This window comes from Microtus pennsylvanicus, chromosome 8, assembly GCF_037038515.1.
Source record: "Microtus pennsylvanicus isolate mMicPen1 chromosome 8, mMicPen1.hap1, whole genome shotgun sequence".
NCBI classification, from domain to species: domain Eukaryota; kingdom Metazoa; phylum Chordata; class Mammalia; order Rodentia; family Cricetidae; genus Microtus; species Microtus pennsylvanicus.
Genome location: NC_134586.1, coordinates 7,503,223 through 7,524,934, shown reverse-complemented (window position 1 = coordinate 7,524,934; position 21,712 = coordinate 7,503,223). Strand labels below are relative to the sequence as shown.

Here is a 21,712-nt window from a genome sequence, read left to right as displayed (position 1 = left end):
CGTAATCAAATAAAGTTCTGTATAGTCTGTTTTATGAGCAGAACTAGAAACAGCCTTCACGGAAGCATATATTGTGTATAAGCATGTTTCACCCTACATCCCAATCTTATGCACTACCATGCATCAAGAATACATGAAGTGTAAATTTTTTAAGAAACCAAGAAGAACCTTATGTACTTGAACCTCAGCGGTTTGATTTCACAGACATACATGCTGAAGAGCATCTTTTCTAAATAGCAAAAGTATCCATATTTTGAAATTATTTTCCTCGAATAATGGAAACAAGAGAGGGCTGGAAAACAACCGGTTTGAGCGTTGGTTACACGCCCAGTTGAGTTTGCTTCTTCCCTCTCTTTGGCCATGGCTGCCTTAACATAACCCATCCAGAGGTCATTTTTGTAAGGAATTTCTGACCCACTAGTAAGTCTCGTTTCCTAAGAGGCCCCCACTCCTGTAAAATCTTCCAGTAAAATTGCAAAACTTAAATAACTCATCACTTGTATCCCAAGAACAGAGAAGTCCTGGGTGGGGTAGTTTTTGGCCCACCATCAGAGTCCATTCAGGCCAATATAAAGCAGATACTTGGTATCTCTCCAATCAAGCTGATCATTCCAGAATGCCAAGCCAGATAGATAATTTGGTCAGACAGCAATGTCTGCTCTACAGTGATCAGATAATTTGGGAGTGAGAGCCAAACCATTACTTCACTTTGAGTTATGTAGCCTTGAACTAAATGCCACGTCCAGGGGGACCTGTGCTGAAGAACAGCAGCACTATGGCTTGGGACTAAGCCGTTCAAGGAGCACATCTGCCTTCCAGATGACCTTGACAGGTGACTATAGTGAATTACTAATCCGTGAAGGGCGTAGGAGGTTGTAGGGTTACAGCAACAGGGGCGACAAACTGTGAAGAATTTTTTGTAAGGGTCACACTTCTGTGCATGCCAGGGGCATGTCAGGTGGAAGTGCTTGCTAGGGAGATGTCGGCTATATTTCCATCTATTTACTCAGTGCATTTAGTCAGTGGTTGTTCTCCACACTGTGCTAGATTCCGGAGACACCTAATGTCTTTCTCAGGATGGGAGAAACTGTACTAAGTAGTGAGGCTGGTGCAGCTGGGAACCTTCCTTTAACAGCCCTAAGAACATAAAGGGGAAATGTACATTGCAAGATCTGAATAGGGTACCCTAGGTAGGGGGTGGGGAAAGGGAAGGCCTAAGCCAGGCTTTGCAGAGCACAGGGAAGATACCCAGTGTGGTTTTAGGGGATGACATTGGGCTCCTCGGGTGAACAAGGCATTGTAAGTACCCGAATGACAAGAGACAACACAGAAGTGAGGAAATCCAGTGCCTTCCTGGACGGGGCAGGTTTCTCTCCCCACTGGACAAACACATCCAGGAGGCTCAAAGCTTGGGAGTCGTATTCTAAATGAAAACCTAAACCTTGGTTCTGTCAGCATGCTCACTCTGGGACCTTCTTCCTGCTGTGGTTGTGGAGTTTCATCTCCAGCACTCCACACGTTTGTAGGGAACTGGCAACAGCCTGAAGCAGCAGGGAGAAGGAGGGGTGAAATGCCGTGAGCATTCTTTCTCTGTTTCTATTTGGCAAGAAACCTGATGTTTTCCTAATGGAAACTTTGACACACTCAGCCTGTATCTTTTCATTCGCATCCAGCCCATCTTCTGAACATTCTTAGACCTTTATTCTGTCAGACAGAAAAATAATAATAAAGCCATGGCAAAGGTCACTGACAACTTAGTCTAATTTAGCTGCAATACTTTCCTTGTAAATGACTAGAGGTTCACGGCTTCGTGTGAGTGCACCCTGAGTCCTGAGAGCAGAGAGAACACAGGATCCAATCAGTAAAGATGACTCTGAGAGAGAGATGGCCCAGGGAACGCTGAGTAGACATGGAGAGAAGCGGATATGGGCAATCATGTGCACTTGTAGTTAATCCTCCAGCCCCCCACATTCTGACTTCAGTCTGTTCTTGTTAAGGTCATCATTAGCACTGGAGTTTCTTATCCAGAGACCACCTTTATTTCTTTGTATTCTTTTCTGTTTTTATCACTGTTGTCCATTCAAATTTTCAACAAGCTCACTTGTCTGATTGCAGTCAAAAACCATTATTTTTCAAGCTGCACAGAACCTTTCTGATCGGTTCTTTATTTTTGTGAAATTCTCAGGTAATTAAACACTTCCCACTGTCCTGAGCTTTTATCTCTTTATGTGGTTTAGGTTCTCAACTGGTCTGAACTGCTCTCCCTTGGTAGGAAGATGAGATATTCTCTAAGAAGTGGTATTTGGCCTTATTTCATGTCTAAAGTCTTTGAAAATGAGGACCAGTCCATCACAATGATGCATCTTATAATACTATTGTTTCAACAGCCTCCTAGCATCTTCCTACCTCTAGCCTCAGCCATCCTGATTAATCCTTTATGAGTCAGTTATTCTAATTAATACAACTTTGATTAGATCAGTTTCCTGTTGAGATTCTTCAACAACTCCACAACACAGAAAGAATAAAGTCCAAGTTCCATACAGAGGCACTCATTCAATATCTGTTAGCATCATCCCCCTTGTGTTCAAACTTCATGGTGATGACCTCCATCACTGTGTTCATTTAATACTCGCTTTGATTTTTACATGAAATAGAAATCTTCATGGCTTTTCCTCTGAATGCACTGTCCACTTTCCTTCCAGCTCAACTGTTCTTCATTCAAAGGCCCATTGTCCTATAGGTGCTTCCATCTTGTTTAAATACAAGGTGCCTACCCAACCCTTTGAAACAGTTGTCTGTGTAGTGACTCCATAGATGTCACTATACTGTTATCTTTGTCTTTAAACCCTCTCTCTTGCGTGGTGACTCCGAAGGATGGAGCCTACACTAGCCCACTAGTTGACTGTATAGACATTTCCCAAATCACTGTAAACTCACTATGAAAACAAAATCCTGCTTTCCCAGAACTCATTTTCTAGTCAGAAGAGATTGAATAATTAACATGCAAATGTTTTTAATAAAACAGATAATGAAAATATACTCATATAAATACTCATTAAGGAAATAAAATAAGGTCACATGTTGGCTAAAGTAAAGAACCCAACCTGTAATTGGGGTGAAAATAAATGGCCACATATATTCAGTCTTTACTAATCTACATCTAGAATAGTACTTGGTGTGTATTAACTATTAAAATAAATATTTCCATACAAACTAATTAGAAAAGACTTACTTGATGTCAATAGTAATCATTAATGCTATATTTGTTAATGGTCTCTACTGAGTACTATTAGACTATAAATTTGATGTCAGTATCTATATATTCAATACCAATAAATAACATTGAAATTTCCAGGAAGAGGTATTACCACCTTTGTTGAGAAAGCATGCCAGGATGTGAAATATGGGTGGGGTAAATTAAACTCATATAGATTCAGGTAGCAATCCTATCATACATCACGCTGTGGAAAGTTGCACCTTCACGTTCTGCCCTATAACCCATTTCTACCTTCTTAACATAAACTTCTGAGGCTGGAGAAATCTATGATTGAAGTCGGTGCATATTTGTAATAGGGTTGAGAAAAGATATAGCGCTTTAAAACATAAACTTTCCAGAGCAAAGGAAATGCACAGTAACACCACTTTTATGATCTAACCTCAGGAAAATGGAGCCAGCTTCATGGAAGCTTAGGTTCTTACTGTTCATAAACATCAAGAAACATGGGTTGTTTTCTTTGTTGTTTGCTTTATTGTATTTTTGAAATATGGTCTCACAGATTTCAGGCTGACCTTGAACTCAGGAAGCTTAGAATTGTTGTAGAAATTCCTACAGCCAGTAGCCTTTAAGTTACCCATCCTCTTGGGAGTGGCCTCTTATACTATATATGCTGAGGCACATGTCCAGCTGCTCTTCTGGCAGCGTGATTCAGTTCCTGTTCCCTGTTCATGCAGAGGACTGTAATCTGTGGGTCTACCCCTAAATAAATAACACTCTATTAGACTCCATTCTGAGCTAGCGTGGAATTTCTTTTAAGCATCCATCTTCATCTGGCACCCCACGTGGATCTGAACTCCACACCTACCAAGTAGACTGGCTTAAAGACCTAACCTGCCCACAGTCCAGAAAGTCTTCCACCCCCACCAGCCTGGCTTGCATTTACCTAAGCGGATTTTTGTAAAACCTCCACCACAGAAGCTAACTGCTTGTGGTTACTTGGAAATTTTCCAAGCTTTTGCACACCCCCCTGCCACTACCGCATTCCCTGACACGTTCTCTGCCACACGGCAATTTGCACAGCTTCTGGTTTGTACTCCCCATTCTTGAGTTCTGGGCTTCTTGCTCTCTGTACAGAATTGATTTAATTGCTTTTAATTTGTCAAGCAAAGAATATTTCTTAGTATTTAACCAGAACCAAGGTGAAAAAATCAAAGCAGCTCAGGACTGTTCATGGCACCAGGTTATGCCACTAGTCGCGACTCTGCAACCATGACACCGGCTGGACAATAAAGATTATTACACCTAAAACAATTTACCAGACCTTATGACAGGTAATTAATAAATCAATAAACTTGAAAGTCATATAATGGCAGATAACATTACCATTGAAAGTTGTAGCAACTTTTTTTGTTAATACTATGGATTGTATTCTGCAAGACTTATATGGTTATTGTGATACATCCATTTATTGGATATTGGGACTCAGTTTTTTCTTCATATTATATCCTTAAGAAAATGGTTTGATAACAGAGTAAAGAATGAGGAAATTCTAGAAATGATACAGTCTTTACAGACTAATAATGAACAGCTAGCTGACAGGATTAATACCATCGAAAATCAAAAGTTACCTGAAAAAATTAAATCCATGTCAAAGGATACTGAGAAGTTTTCTGACCAAATTCATACTGTTGAATTTGACAATCAAAAGTTATAATAGGTTAGCAGATAGAGTTTCTCTCCAGGAATGCATCTACATGCTATCCAAATAATGTCCAAGGATGAGGTGTTATCTTTAAAGGAAAAATTTCAGGCCTTGGAATCACATGTGCAGAATGAGGACCAGAGGCTAGGTGCTTCAATGAAATCACCAGAAATATATACAGGCTAGGAGAGTCAGGCTTTCCAAAGATAATAGAAAAACTATTTGAAATGATTAAGGAAATTATTGGAGCTGATGTGCAGGGGAAAAATGGTACAAGGACAAGATTTAACATCACCAGTAGCTGTCAGATATGACTTACCCAGGGTTTTAGCTTTTTACCCTGCAATCTACTCTGACAAAACATAAAATTCTAAAGGCCCAAAAGGATCCAAAGAAGGTAGATGGATACCTATAGGAATGAATGATCTAAAAGAATTAAGTAAGCAATAGTAACTTATGGCTTTCATTTTGCATTTGTTAGGGAGATGGTAAAGACATGGGTTTCTAGCATTAAAGCAACAGCACACAACTGGATTCAGTTAGTGTCAGCAAACAGTTCTGCATGAAGGGCCTCAACTGATGTTTAAATGTTATTTCAGAGAAGATGGTAAAATTTTAGAACAACAGGTGAAAGCAAAAAAAACTTGGGACTTTCTCAAAATCAAATTCTTGGTGAGGGCACTTATGTTGACCCACAGACTCAGCTCTTTATGATGAACGAATCTTGTCCTTATGCCACAAAACAACCTTAAATGCTTGGTACAGGGTTCAAGAACTTGGAAAACAAATTGAATCATATACTAGGGTTAAATAGGGCCAGGGAGAACCCTTTAGTAACTTTTTATAAAGATTAACTAAGGCTGTACAAATAGAAGTAACAGACCCAGATGCTAGACGAGTACTTATTGAATCTCTGGCTTTTGAAAATGCCAACTTAGAATTCAAAAAAAAAATACTTGGGCCTTTAAAGGTTAGATCAGCACCAATGGATAAATGGATCCTTTATACAATGAACATTGAGACATTTGATTATAATACTGAATCTTGGGTAGGAGAAGCAATTTCCAAAGGAATGAAGAGACATCAAAATGCCAAATGTTTTTATTGTGGTAGAATAGGACATCTTATCTCATATGGGTCTGCCAGGTCCTCTAGCACAAGTTAATGTAGAAATTGATTAATTACTTATTGGAAGTGTGTTGAAGGCCTCAGAATTCTGTAAGAAACATCATGCCAATAGCAAAGGTTTAAAGAAAGAGTTTTCTATTACATGGCAACAAGCTAAGGAGATTATAAAGAGATATCCTACTTGCTCTTTCTTTAACTAAACATGATTACCTTCAGAGACTAACCTAAAGGGTATTCAAAAAAATAAATCTGGCAGGTGGATATGTTCTACTTTGCAGAATTTGGAAAATTAAAATATGTACATCACACCATTGACAATTATTCAGGTTTTCAATGGGCAACTGCTCTGAGGTCAGAAAAGGCTGATTTAGTAATCCCACATTTATTAGAAGTTATGGCCATCACGGGTATACATGCACAAATAAAGACAGATAATGGTCCAGCATATGTCTCTATGAAAATGAAACATTTTTTGCTTAATATAATATAAAACATATTACAGGTATACCATACAATCCTATAGGTCAAGCAGTTATAGAAAGATCAAATCAAACTATAAAGGATATGTTAAACAAACAGAAGGGGATGGAAAATACTCCCAGAAATAGATTACATAATGCTTCATTAACTTTGAATTTTCTTAACGCTAATGAGAAAGGTATATTGGTTTGGAAGTGTCACCCCAGCCTGCCAAGCACTTGAACTCCAAATTTCAACCTGCCACGTGCTTGGACTTTAAGCACCAGCCTTCCAAGCACTTAGACTCCAACTCCCAGCCTGCCAGGCACTGACTCCTCCCAGAGGGGGGTCAGGACCACTCCCACTGGGTATTTAGGCTTGTTCTGAGAAAAGGAACAGGTCATTTTGGATTTGGGTGTGTGGTCTCTCTGTCTTCCCCCTGCCACGCTCCCGGTTACCTGGGAGTGTGCTGTCTATTAAACTCGGACATTTAATTTGGTTCAATCTGCTCTGATTGGATTCCTTTGTGCTGGCAGAGAGGCTTTTCTTAGCAAAAGGAACAACAGCAGGAGAAAGACATTGGATAATAGAAAAGTCTCTGAATTAAATCAGCTGGTTTATTTTAAGGATGTGTTGACCTCACAATGGAAGCTAGGAGATGTGCTACATTGGGGAAGGGGTTTTGTTCTTGCTTCAACAGGAGGAGAAAAGTTATGGATACCATCAAAATTGATAAAGATTCGTGTTGAAAACAAGAAGCAAGACTGACTTACATGCATATGCCAATCATTCCAATGGTTGTAATAAGCAAGACTGATCCCCCATTTTTCAGATGAGGATGTGGAGGCTTTGGAATTAGAAAACCTTGTCTAGACCACACAACCAATTCTTTCCACTCTGTCAATTCTTTCTTTACTCTTAAATTGTCACACGAGAAACTCCAAGCAATGTCCATTGCCATGGTGTAGTTCACTGGGAGAAACAAGTGCACCCCCAGAAGGGGTGGCAGTTAGCTATTATCTGTTGATTGACATTTGTCGATGGATTTCCCCCTTGTGGGCAATTTGAAGATGTGTTACTCACCTGAAGGCCCGGATAGTGGTGAGTCCTTCAGCTGTTTCTGAGAAGTGGCAAAGTAGGGGGAGCTGGGTGCTGTCATCAAGTTCCTGGAGATCCCTAGGACAAAGGCAATGGCATGTGTCACCTGTCTCCAGGATCAGAGGCCATCATTGAACTTGCTAGTCCTCAGACCCTAGTGCTTGTTCTTGTCACTGCTCACCTATATTCCACCCCCTATCTGTTTGCTCTAAGTTGCCATGCTTAAAAGCTTGGTCGAAATGTTTCCCATGCGAACATGACCTATTTGCTCATTATGTACCCCACAGCCAGTGTGTTTTAGCTGTGACATAAGACTTGGAGTTTTGTAGATGCTTTAGATGAAGTGTGGACCAGTAGTCCTATCACGTCCATTCTTTCCTTCATCTTGAGTGTAAGCTGTTGAAGGTTTTGTTAATTGAGTGCTTCAGTAAAAGAGTTATCATGACAAAATATAAATGCAAATGCAATAATGGATCAACCTTGATTTAGAATGGATGAATTAGTGAAAAATAATTCTGTGGGGGGGTATGGTCTTCTTATTGTTATTGTTTGGAGAGGAAAGTTGGTTTATTGAGAAGGTATGTAATATAACCCAAGCTAGCCTTGAACTCACAACATCACTTGTGATGACCTTGTACCCTGGATCCCCCTGTCTCCACCCCACCTCCCAAATGCATATGAAACCATATCTAGCACAAGGATATAGCCTATAAGTGTGACACTGGACTGTAGAGGATTCTTAACCAAATGAAAAAGTCACTAAACAGAAGTCAACTGATAAGAACGGTCCTCGTGAATGATAAAAAGAATGAGAAAGTAACTGAGAGTGGGAGTACAGTTAGAACAGTTTGTGGAAGAAAGTTTTAAAGTTCTGAGTTAGTTAAGATGCTAGTCAATTTAAAAGACGAGGGTAGAGAGTGACAGTGGGAAGCTGGTCGCTAGAGGGGCTTCATGAGCTATTGTGATGCATTAGTTGTACCAAAAGTCACTTGGCCACTCCCAGCATATCAGACTTAAAAATAGCTGCTACTTACCAGTGTTGAAGGAAAGAGAGAGAGAGAGAGAGAGAGAGAGAGAGAGAGAGAGATTTGTGGATGATAGAGAAAGAGAGGATAGATAGATGATAGATAGATAGATAGATAGATAGATAGATAGATAGATAGATAGATAGATAGGCAGACAGACAGACAGATAGGAATAGATCAGATGAGTTGAATTCCTACCTCCAAGAAATTTTCACTGTTCCCCCAAGGATCTAATGCCCTTGACTATAAAGACTTATACACAAGCCTCTATAACATACTTAAAAATAGAAATACCTCAATCAGCTCAAAATAACCCTCTTCACACAGATGTGTATTTGTAAATTCTTTTAAGAATATTTTGATTAGTACCGCGCGCTAACCGATTGCGCCACTGGAGACAGACACAAGAACTTTATCCAGTAAGCCACAGCCTTGTGGAGATACACAGATTAATGGAGATGGGTTAAATTAATATGTAAGAGTTAGCCAATAAGAAGATAGAGCTAATAGGTCAAGCAGTGATTTAAGTAATACAGTTTCTATGTGGTTATTTCAGGTCTGAGCTGCCAGGCAGCTGGGAAACAAACAAGCAGCCTCTTACAACAAGCAACTTTTCTTTAAGCCATATAAGCTTACATTTCTAGAAAATAAGACTGAGTTAAACCAATCGTTAGAAAGCATTTGCCTTTTTTCTTCCCCTTTCTGCCTTTCTTGAGGTCACGGGGGTTGGGTGAACGAGAGGAGCTGCCCTTCCCTTCACCTGTGAACATCAAGTAAACTGATAAATGCTGTCCCACAGCATCAGCCACAGAGGCCATTCTTGATTGACTGTGTAATCCCACAAACAAACACAGTGTTTTATCTTAGAGTTTCTGAGAAGGACTTGGCACACATCACGAATGGCAGATGTGGGGAGAGCACAGAGGAAAGGTGGTGAGGACAGTGTAGGAATGTGAGGACTTCCCTTTTCTTAAGCATAAACAGGTGGCTATTGGCGCAGCTGACACCCGCAACAGATGGCCAAAGCCACTACAGTGAGGTCAGGGCTGAAGAGAGCATCAGGAAGGAGCTGTCTTTGTTTACAGCGGTGTCAAGTGTGAAACCCAGAAGGTGAAAACACAGCTGGATCTGTGTTCTTGTAGGAAGGAAGCAGACAGCTAAACACCCATTAGACCTGTGACTTCAGACACTCAAAAGGTCCAGTTATTGCCTGCTGTGAGCTTGTCTACTTCAGTTCCCTTTGATATATATAGTCTGTTGAGCTGCATGAGCTTTTACCCTGGGTGAGTCATGGGCAGGATTCTTGAGCCTGTAAGATTTTACTTCGTTGGCCATTGGGCTGTCTCCCCAACTTTCAGATGAGAATGGGTAAACTTTGGCTACTGAATCTGCTATCAACTCTAATTCCTTAAAAAAATAACTGTTATCTTACAGTTGGCTCTTTTTTTAAAAAAGAAATCTATTATGTGTCCTTCCCCTCTTTCACTAGTATTAAAATTTAAAACATTTTATATATTACATATATATACATATATATGTATATATATGTGTATACACACACACACACACACACACACATATATATATATATATATATATATATATAACATTTTAAAAGACCATACCTCTATTATAGTCACTACTCATGTCAACAGATGATTCAGATTATGTTCCAGGAGCAAAGCTCCATGTTCACATTTGGAGTGGGTTAGAGATCTTTGCCTAACACTCTGCACTTCTGGTTGCAGTAAGATACAAATGCTTGGTATATGTGCTGAGAGGCACTGACTCTGTGCAAATCAACCAGTGGTCATCAACCTGAGTCAGAATCTCTTGGCCCTGCAGCACAGCATGTCAGCATAAACATCAGAGGAAATGGAAGTGTAAATCTGACTGCTGCCTTCTTCATTTTGGTCTGATTTTGCTACAGGCAAAAGGAAGGGAGAAAGGAAAGGAAGGAAGAAGAGAAGGAAGGGAGGAAACAGGGAAGGAAGGAAAGAATGAGGGAGGGAGGATGAGAGGGAGGAAGGAATGAAGGATGCTGAGGAAGAAAAACCACTCAAATATAACACGCATGTCCAGTACGTGAAGGAGTCTTAACTCACAGCCCTGGGGGAGAGGAGAAATACTCTGAAATGATATGAATCTCTGTATGTCTGGAGGACCTCACTAGAGGCCTCCTCTTTTCTTCTCTCTCCCCCCTGTATAACTTCATCTTCTTTGTACTCTTGTAATATGAAGTATGTTTAGGGTTCTAGAAAATATGTTTGCATTTTATTCTAGTTTAATCCATGTGTTACTTTATATATGGCTTTATCTTATATACTTTATTGTATACTTTTTAATAAAATTAGTGTCTCTCTGGCTTTATCTTAAGAAGAGATGGGTTTTGTTAAGAACAGATTCCTTATCATCCACCACATGGCTCAACACAGCTATTGGTAACACAGCAGTGTTTACTGATTGCTGAACAGAGTCCTTAAAATAATAAACCTCATCGTATTCTTCAGGAAAGCACTAAACACAAACGTTCAAATTTACAATGGTGGACACTGTATTGATAATTATTTTTTCGATTTCTCAGGGAAACAATAAGTCTTATATTAATAGAAAATCCTAGACTAATGTTGTCCCTTTGTTTATTTGACTGGGTTGGCAGGTACAAGGGAAATTCTGTGAGCTCAAATTCTCCAGTCTCTTAAAGTGATGGTGTACCTCTCAGATACTCAAGATTATCCAACTGCATAGTCAAGGATGACTTATCTCTTCATCTGTCTGCTACTATTTCAAACCATGTGTTTGAAGAATTTGGTGATTTTGACCTTTTTTTTTTTTCCTGCTTTGAAATATTCTGGCTCTAACTTGCTCACTCCTCAGGACTGTGTTAGATTTTGTGAGTTTCCTGCCAATGTTACATTCAGAAAAAGAAGCAAGGAATGAAAGAAATGGCACATCTTTGACTCTCAACTCAGTAGACAAATCATTGGCAAACCGAACAACATGTTAGTATGTGTCAACTGACGAAGGAATGTGTCAGTTGCAGGAAGAATGACATTAGATCTCACACTGAGACATAAGGTTTATGCAAAGCCAGTTGCTTTTCAAAATTCCCCACCTTAGTTTGAAAAAACAAAGAAATAGACAAAACAGACGTCTTAACGAATTGAATATGCAGGCTTTTGCAAAGGAGAGAAGAGTCTTACTTACTTAGAAGCAACTCGGAAGTATTTCTGGATGAAATAAAAGGCGACACCAAGGGGCACCAGGGCGACAAGGAACACAGGCGTGGCATAGGAGATCATCCCGATAGCCGACAAGCAGAGCAGGGTGGAGCGGGTCAGCGATTCCAAGGTTGGAGGGATGTGCTGTGGAGGATATTTAAAGGACAACCTTTTCAGCGCATGCACAATATCCATGACAGTGTAATAAAAAACACTCACTTTTATATTAATGTTAAGTAATACGGGCTTCCAAAGCAGCCTCTAGGAATGTTCACTGTAAATAATCCGGCATGCCTCCATAGCTCAGTAGCTGTATCTATTGACATGGCATTACATGTTGTTCACCTACTTACCTTGGATATTTTATATAAACGGCTATACTAGAAATCTTTTCACCCTGTCTTTGTTTTGCTTTACCAGGATAGACTAGAGGCATTTCCTTGTCAGTGGTTTCAAACACTCCTTGTTATACACTATCTGACACTCATCTGCTCCTCCACTGTAAAAGCACACAAGTTATTTTTCCTGTAGCAACTTGTGTCCTTTGGGCAATTTTGGTTGTATTACTTGCCCTTTCCATTTTGAATTGAGATGCTATTCATATATTGTGGTGTTTATCTCCTTTCTTTTACAATTTAAATTTGTCTTTGGTGCTTTAGGCTCAATCAAAGTTTATTTTTTTGCACAGTTATTTCTGTTTGTCTTTTTCTTATTTCCATGCTATGTTCTGTCCTACATCAAAAGACCTTTTGCAGTTCATAGTTCCAAAACTATCTGGTTATCTTTTATTTCACCGTGTCATGACTTTATTTGGCCATCTTTATTCTACAGTCATATTGTTTTATATTTTATAGATAATTCTCTCAACATCTTCTAGTTTAAAAATGAATGATTCTCCCAGATTCCAGATGCCACATTTACCTTGTGTTAAATTTCTGTGTGTACTAACTTGTGTGTGTGTGTGCATGTGCACACGTGTGAGTTGGTAGGGGTGCCCGTAAGTGAACATATGGCAGCTTGAGGTTGGAACTGGGCATCTTCTATAATAGTTATCCACTTTATTTTTGGGTCATGGTTCTCAGTGAACCTGGGGGTGGTGTTTTTGCCACAGTGGCTGACTAGCAAGGCCCTGGCATCTACCTGACTTGCTGCAAGAATTTCACATGCAGAAACCCATACATACAACTTCAAATTAAAAATAATAAGACCTAAAAAATTAGATGGGAAGCATTGAAGAACATGCCTGTGTCAACCTCTGACTAACACATACTCACACACACACGGAAGTGTGCATGGGCACCTATATGCCAACTGCAGACACTCACACAAGCATATGCATACAACATACATGAACATACCAACAGAAAGTCTTATCCTAGAAATCATTTTTTTCATTTTGATAGGAGATCAAATGAATCCTAACTTTATTTTTAGCAACTCTTTGCCATCAAGAGTCTTGTTTGGAATGCTGTTTAGTTTACACTGAGGAATTTGTCTTAGAACTTAGAAGCAACTCAAATACTCACCTGGTCAATGATATTAGTATCAGCAGAAAACCGATTGAGAATCAGTCCCAGGGGTGTGGTATCAAAGAACCTAGGTAGAGAATAGATGGAAGAGTAAGTGATGTGGAGTACCTGACCAGAAGCACCACTGAGGGACATCTAGAGTCCTGAAAATGACTAATTTTTTTCTTTAACCTTCCACAGTTCAATTTTAAATGTATGTTTTTATTACTACATGTATAGGGGCATGAGATTACTACTTTTTCTTTTACCTTATTGGCCCAAGGATTATCTTATTCAGGAGATTGTAGTGGAGGTTCTTGGCAGCTGTGAGGCCCATCCATTCTACCGTGAGGGAGGTGACAAGGCAAAGGAAGATGCCAACTCCGCAGAGAATGCTAAATCCAGCCACGTAGAACGTCTAGGAAAAACCAACGTGGGACGATGACATGAAATGATTACCTGGGCTTTTCCTAACTAGAAAATTCATGAAGCATCAAAATCAGACAGATTGTCGATATTCTTATCTTGCTTGCATTTAGAGGGCTGAAGACGAGTGGTGGGTACTCAGAGCAGGGATCCCTTTCAGGTCAGTCCCACAGGCCAGGAAGCCCCTGCTTGCTCTTTTCACCTGTAAGGTCTACCCTAATGACTGCAGAGTCAGTGTAACTTGCAAGTTGGGGACAGACTCTTGGATTTCGATATTGTCAAGCTCACTCTTCCCATGATCGCTCAGTATACTGATCGAGGACTGAAAATCATGAGAAGAACAGAATCTCCTTTACATGTGTTTAGCATGTACTATAGTAGCATATGCTACATACGTTACATGTAAAACAGATTGAACTTTCTGAATCTGTATCTAACTATTATGACTAAATGCTTCTTATAAAAACAGACCTGGAAGCTGGGTGTGGTGGCGCACGTCTTTAATCCAAGCACTCTGGAGGCAGTTGCATGTGAGTTCAAGGTCAGCCTGGTCTACAAAGGAAGTTCCAGGACAGTCAGAGCTGTTACACAGATAAACCCTGTCTCAAAAAACAAAACAAAACAATGAAACAACAACAACAAAGAAAAACCCCAGGGCTGGAGAGATGATTCCACAGTCAAGAGTACTCACTCCTTTTCCAGAGCACCTGTATTTAGTTCCCAGAACCAACAATGGGTGGTTCACAGCTGCCTATGGCTCTAGCTCTAGGGATTCTGGCACATTTTCCTGGCATCCATGGGCACTGCCTTCATGTGCAATACCCACACACAGACACATAGATACAATACATAAATATGTAATAAGTAAAAATAATGTGAGCAAAGCAGGAATTTAAAATGATAAGAACAGTAAGAGGCATGTTTCACATTATTGGCACTTTGCCATGTTTTATGTAGTTCCCTGATTACTAACATACTGAACTCCTCTGGCCTACTAACTGTTAATTGACCTCAGCAAAGGGCCTCCCTCTCCACTGTACCTGGTCAGCTTTCCCGGTGTGGTTTATGCTGTATTCAGATGTCCATGTAGCCAGCCAGTAGTCTATCGCCACAATCACTGAGTGCTTCAGAAGCTTAGAGAAGATCATGAGGAAGAGTAAGAAGAACCCTCCTGAAGTGAGGTACCACCAGCAGGTCTTCCAGGGCATCTTCGTCCTGAGCCTCATCACAGTTGACATGTTATCGTCCTCGTCTTCCTCCTCCTCTTCCTCTGTATAGCCACACATGCAACAAACCTGTGTAAGCTTCAGCTGAGCACCAGAATGAATTTCTATTTTCTGACAAGAATATTCATAACCACATTTAACTTTACAGAAGCAAACGTATTAGCTTAGGAGGCTTTAAATACTTTAAAGTAGTGCATACATTGACTATTAAAAATACATTGAAAATGGTCAGACATGGTGACATGTTTCTGCAATCCCAGCATTTGGGAGGCAGAGGTGGGGGGGATCAGAAATCCAAGGCTAACCCCAGCTATAGGCTTCATGGGGAATTTAAGGTTAGTCCCAGCGCTCGCTCTCTCTCTCTCTCTCTCTCTCTCTCTCTCTCTCTCTCTCTCTCTCTCTCTCTCTCTCTCTGTGTGTGTGTGTGTGTGTGTGTGTCTCTCCAACATATATATATATATATATATATATATATATATATATATATATATATATTTATACATGGAGTTCAAGGATAGCTTAAGCTGTATAAGATTCACTCAAAATAAAGAGAAAGAAAAAAGAAAGGAAGGTAGGAAGAAAAAGAAAGAAAGAAAGAAAGAGCAAGCAGAGGTAAAAGGTGAGTAAACGAACAAATATAAAAATTCACAAATGGACCAGACCACTGATTTCCAGACACTTAAGTTAGTGATGGAATTGTGTTGTAATGAAAACATGCTCCTGGTTTGCAAACATCTAATTTTTAAAGAAATATATGGCTTTCTGAACTTAGAAATCTGAACGAGGAGAAAAGCAACTGTGGAATTTGTGCCTACCCTAGAAGCACCAATCCATAATTTTTCTGTTGTGCTTTAGGTGTGGTCATGGAAGAGAGTTGTCAAGAAGGAACATTCCAGAAGGCAAAGCTAAAGACCACATGAGACAATGGGCAGGGTGATGTTTAAGCCGCTTAGTTACTTTGAGACTGATTGTCTCTCCACTGCAATGACAGGGAGGCCTTCTCTTTCCTTCTCAGCATGACTTGGTTATTTGCATGTTCCAGTGACTGTCGGGTCTCCTGTCTGACCCTCTCCAGTCAATTTGTACTGCACTTAAGCTACATGCTCTCTTTGTACTACTGGAATAGTTATGGGTACTAAGCTGTAGATCCGAAGGATAGGCAATATGACTTTGTTTGCTGATCATCACACCAAAGGGGCCCCATGTGGATGTGAGGCAGAGACAGCCCATCACCAGCACTTCCTGTTTCAACTGCAACCTGTGAAAGACTGAGTCTTAGATGAGCTCATCTTTGAAAGTATTTTGTTCTCTGTCTCATAGGTGTGGGAACAGAAACATGAATGATGAAAATGGTAGCTACTTGAAGACTGTGATCAGTCTCTCTAGTGTAGACACCCTCAAATTTAAGACTTGAAACTGAAAAAGTTTCCTTCCTTCGTTGATGTCTTTTTTAACTTCATGAACATTCATTGAGACATCTAAAATAGGGAGGTGGCAGAATTTGGTGTTTTCTGCCTTCACATTGTAATGTTCCGTATTTCTTAGTTGCCCAGTAGAAAGGAACGGAAAGCAAAAGCTACACAGGAGGTGAAACATAATGAATGCGTTTATTCTGTGGACTTAAATGGTGTATTTTAAAACATTCTTGTGACTCAGATAAAGACAATGTTATAATTTTGGGTGACTGCTTTTCAAACTTCTAGCAAATCTTTTTTTTTCTTTTTCTTTAGAATATAGTATTAGATGTGGGAAACTGAAATGGAGAAAGGGCTCCCTGACATCTGCATTCTTTGTCAGGTGTGACGGAACGACTCAAGTATAGGGACTGTCTTTCCGATATTTCCACTGATTGTTGGTGTTTAAACAATCGATATTTTAGTAACAAATGGATTCAGTCACGATACTAGACTTTTACAATTGTTCTCTTTTTAGATCCCACTTTTGTCTTTCCATGCCCACTGAGCACACGTCTCGTCTCACAGAGGCTGCTAGGGGAAACACGCCTTGCCTTGACGCTGCCATACTAAATATATTAAGCGTCTCGTTTGGCTCTGGGTCTTGTGCAGAGTGGCTTGTTATATGTGTGTGTCAGTGGCTTGTTATATGTGTGTGTCAGTGGCTTGTTACATGTGTGTGTCAGTGGCTTGTTACATGTGTGTGTCAGTGGCTTGTTACATGTGTGTGGCAGTGGCTTGTTACATGTGTGTGGCAGTGGCTGTTACATGTGTGTGGCACTGGCTTGTTACATGTGTGTGGCACTGGCTTGTTACATGTGTGTGGCACTGGCTTGTTACATGTGTGTGGCACTGGCTTGTTACATGTGTGTGGCAGTGACTTGTTACGTGTGTGTGGCAGTGGCTTGTTACATGTGTGTGGCAGTGGCTTGTTACATGTGTGTGGCAGTGGCTTGTTACGTGTGTGGCACTCTCTCATGGCAGTTTACAGAGCAAAGTCCTCACGACATGCTAATCTAGCTGAATGTTTCAGATTTAAAAAAGAAAAAAGAGACTTGCCTTCATCTTCATCCTCCATCTGTGCTTTGGCCTCTCTTGAGTACATGGCTCTTCGGAGAGTCTTTCTCTCTAATGTCGTCTGGTCTGCTTCCATGTCCTGTGAACAACAATATGCTCACTGAAGGAGTTTCTGTCTGAGGAAGGGATACACTTAGCCATGGATGACACACTGGATTTTTTTTCCTTTTTTTTTTTTTTGTATTTTTCAAGACAGGGTCTCTGTGTATAACAGTCCTGACTTTCCTGGAACTGTCTCTTGTAGACCAGGCTGGCCTCGAACTCACAGAGATCCTCCTGCCTCTGCCTTGAGAGTGCTAAGACTAAAGGCCTGTGCCACCACTGCCTGACCCTAGGCGATTCTATACCAGTCCCCAGCTCTCCTGTCACAAAGGCTGTTATAGAAATCATGCTAGAATTTTATGAATTTATGAATTTTATGAATAACATTTCTGTACTCAGATGTGTAGGCCAATAGGAAGCCAGAAAGAGTTACAACATCAGCTCCACCAATGAGACATCTTTTGTTTTTACATCAATTTCAAACACAGGTTTTTAACCTGAGGATCCACTTATGCTAAATATCATCGTTTAAAAACATTCAAGCTAGGCATGATAACAAATGCCTGTCATCTCAGTCTTCAAAAGGCTTAGGTAGGTGAGTTTCTAGAAATCGCAGGCCAGCTGAACTACATAGGGAGATCCATCTCAAGAAACAAACAGACAAAAACTGCATGAGACGGCTGGGCAGCAAGCTCCAAGGATCCTCTTGACTCTACTTGTCAGCTCTGGGATTGCAGATGTGTGTGTAGTCACACGCACACACAGCTATGCCTGGCTTTTTACGTGAGTCCTAAGAGTCTAAACTCAGGTTTTCACGCTTGAAAAGCAAGCATTTTACCCCCTCCCCAGTCCAATGGAGGAATAGCTCTCCAGCTTCAGATTGGAATTCCAGGATTCTGTCTGTCTTCTCCTGGCCTCCATTTTACTTTGCAGCTGACTTTGCCATGGCCTCACCCTAGCTTGTTCCACATCTCCTGTGCTTGAAAGATGTCCTGCCGTCTGTCTTTGATTAGGAAGCTAATCATCCCTTCATCTCTAAATGTAAGTGAATGGACACAGACTTTCTTCCTGGTTTGCTCAAACAATATTGCGATCCCACTCAGCCTACTGTGTTTCTCTCTCTCTCTCTCTCTCTCTCTCTCTCTCTCTCTCTCTCTCTCTCTCTCTCTCTCTCTCTCTCTGTGTGTGTGTGTGTGTGTGTTTTATTCCATATCCTGATCCTTCTTTTCAAAGAAAACAATAAATTTTCCTGCTCTTGACAATGACATCATATTATTTCCCCCTGGCGCTTATATCACTAAATTGATGTTAGTTGGGGTCCCCTCAAGATGCTCCTTGGGCATGACACTGCACAGTGTGAGATGTTTCCTAACACCCTGAGTCCCATGAGTCTATCATCCTTCTTATTCTCTGCAGAGATTTTTCACAGGGGTTTTTCTTTCTCGGGTGTGGTGATATTTTGTTTGTGATCTAACAAATAAAGCTTGTCTGGAGATCAGAGTGCAGAGCTAGGCACACTAGTCAGTCAGACAAGCCAGACAGTGGTGGCACACACCTTTTATCCTGGCACTAGGCAGATGGATATTTGTGAGTTCAAGGCCACTCTGGGCTACATATTGAATCAGCCTAAAAGAAAAACAGAGCTCACTCCTTTGATCCCAGTACTTGGGATCATGTACCTTTAATCCCAGCACTAGGGGAGTAGAGACAGGAGTGATATGGCTGGGCAGAGAGAGGAATCTAAGCAGGGAGGAAACAGGAGCTCGGAGTATCCAGTCTGAGGATTCGTGGACACAGGATCTTGTCCTTTTAGTCTGAGAATTTGGTAGAGGTAAGAACTCTAGTGGCTGGCTCCTTTACTTCTCTGATCTTTCGGCATTTACCCTGATTTCTGACTCCAGGTTTTTATTAACAAGACCAACCAAAATTCTCACAACATGGGTGGGGTGGGGATTTGCTTTTGAGATCTTCAGAAAGTCACCTGACAGAGAACTTTGAGAAGAGTGTGGCCTTTGGACCTTCCTTCACTACAGGAGTATAGATTTTATTTTTCTTTCTTAAAAGATACAATTTGAGTTTCTGATTTTTAAGAAACTGGCTAACACAACTGTTTTATTTTTTTAAAGCTCATTCCTGGCCACTGTACTAAATTCTGGATATATCCCAGGCCAAACCCCAAGGCAAAAGTTCTCAAAGATTTGAAAATTCAATGTTCTATTTCTTTTCCCAATCACAAAATGAACCGATTTCCAGGTTCTGGTTTCCAAGTCTATTATTGCGCCATTTAGTATGGCTGAAATGTGGCACAGTTACTCTGGAGGTGGAGCTGGCTTTTAATCCCATCAGTATTAATGCCATGAATGCATGCTGTACAGCTCAGACAAATTATTTGACTTCTCTGGGCCCCCGTTCTCTCTTCTGTAAAAATGAGAAAATCCTGTCTGTACATATTCATTATGACTTTTCATGAGAACTAAGTGAGAGTGTTAAAAAAGTCTTCGTGGTGTATGAAAAAGTGTCTTCTTCTTTCTGTTGAGCTCCATCCACTCCAGACACACCAGTGACTCCAGCCAGAGCTCAGAGCTTTGCCTTCTTCAAAACCACCTTGGATTTTGTCTTGACTGTGTTTGTCTGATTGTAGACAATGCATAAAAATGATCTTACCACTTGTAAGAAAAGAAGAGATCAATCGGCAAAAGAAGGAAAGTCTCAAGCCTTGATAAACAGCTCATTCAACTTGTAGCTACACACACAATTCCAAATGGCTCAGAGTCAAAACTCAGGTAGCCGTTCATCCAGAAGAGAACATAAGACAGGACCAGCTGGGGGCTTGAGAGGTAGCTCCATGGGGAAGAGGGCTTGCTGTACAAACAGGAGAGTCTGAATCTGTATCTCAGCACCCAAATAAAAATTTAGGGGTGGCCATTCACACCTGGAACCCCAGCATTGTGTGTGGATGGTGGAGACAGGAACAATTATGGTGAGTATGGTCATCAGCCTACATCCGGCTTTAGTGAGAGATCCTCTCTCTCTTGGAAATAAAGCAGAGAGAGATCGAACAAGACATTGAGTGTGCTCCTCTAGTTTCTACACATGTGCCTGTGACTGTGTTCTCCTAGTAGACACACATGCATGTACGCATGCTCCCTCGTGCCTGCGCACACACACACACACACACACACACACACACACACACACACAAATGCACCACACACATGCAATACATACCGGACACACAGTAAATAAATAAGCAAATAACAAATAAGTATAGTAAAATATAACAAGTTCAAAGTAGACTGTTCAATAACTGTATGCAAAGACGCAATTATCTTGAGCTTCGGAAGAGGCCGTAGCAGAGCCCTGTGCATCCTACGAAGCACAGCGCTTCCTTCAGGGCATTTCTAGTAACTGCATGGACTGCTCTGACCCTTCTTACCTTCTCCAGTTCTTGATCTTGTCGATTCATGAGAGTTTTCCAGTGCTCGTAAAGCTCCACGTCCTTGGTCTGAATGTCTTTCAAAGTCCCTTCACGTAGCACACTCCCGTCCTTCATGGCTATGATCTGAGGAAAGAGACCGTGAGCAGAAACCTAGAAGAATCTGGAAGCGGCCCAATGACTCAGCTGTGTCTCAGGGAGTATGTCTTGGTGTCTCAGATACAACTGTAACACAAACCCAGGAAGTCTTACCCAGTCCGCGTGGGTCAGGTACTGCAACTTGTGAGTCACAAGGACAACCGTCCTCTTGTCATCCTGGAGGAACTTCAGAATTCCTTCCTGCATCAGGTGATCACTCAGGTGGATATCCAGGGCAGAGAATGGGTCGTCCTGCAGCAGGGAGAGTGGGAAGGGAGATGAACAGGGCCCGTACTCAGTTCCGCTAAAAATCCTCAAAGAACCAGTTAAACAATGAGAAACAGAAACATGAGCCAGGATTTTGGTGAAACAATGAAGGTGCCTGGGACATGTCTTTTTTTATTTTATTTATTTCTGTGTTGTTCTCCTACACTGTTACTATGCAAACCAGTGTCTACATAATCTGGGTACAAGGAAGGGGTGACTGGATTCTTATTCCATCAGTTCTACATAGTGGCATGCATACTCACAAATGTAGAAATATAACTCTGAAAG

At 40.8% G+C, this 21,712-nt stretch overlaps 2 protein-coding genes across 8 annotated transcripts in view; one reads left to right on the top strand and one right to left on the bottom strand.

The window, feature by feature from the left end:
- Positions 1–21,712, bottom strand: part of Abcc9 (ATP binding cassette subfamily C member 9) — a 122,974-nt gene that overhangs the window by 25,083 nt on the left and 76,179 nt on the right. For all 7 annotated transcript variants that reach the window (XM_075982386.1, XM_075982385.1, XM_075982388.1 and 4 more), the window contains 8 exons: positions 21,272–21,409; positions 21,020–21,145; positions 17,524–17,620; positions 14,825–15,054; positions 13,628–13,776; positions 13,377–13,446; positions 11,837–11,994; positions 7,590–7,682 (listed from right to left, as the gene is read on the bottom strand). In XM_075982386.1, the coding sequence (XP_075838501.1) occupies positions 7,590–7,682; positions 11,837–11,994; positions 13,377–13,446; positions 13,628–13,776; positions 14,825–15,054; positions 17,524–17,620; positions 21,020–21,145; positions 21,272–21,409 (1,061 nt within the window). The remainder of the gene's footprint in view (positions 1–7,589; positions 7,683–11,836; positions 11,995–13,376; positions 13,447–13,627; positions 13,777–14,824; positions 15,055–17,523; positions 17,621–21,019; positions 21,146–21,271; positions 21,410–21,712) is intronic.
- Slco1b3 (solute carrier organic anion transporter family member 1B3) overlaps positions 1–21,712 on the top strand; it is a 1,042,880-nt gene that overhangs the window by 954,627 nt on the left and 66,541 nt on the right. The window lies entirely within an intron of this gene.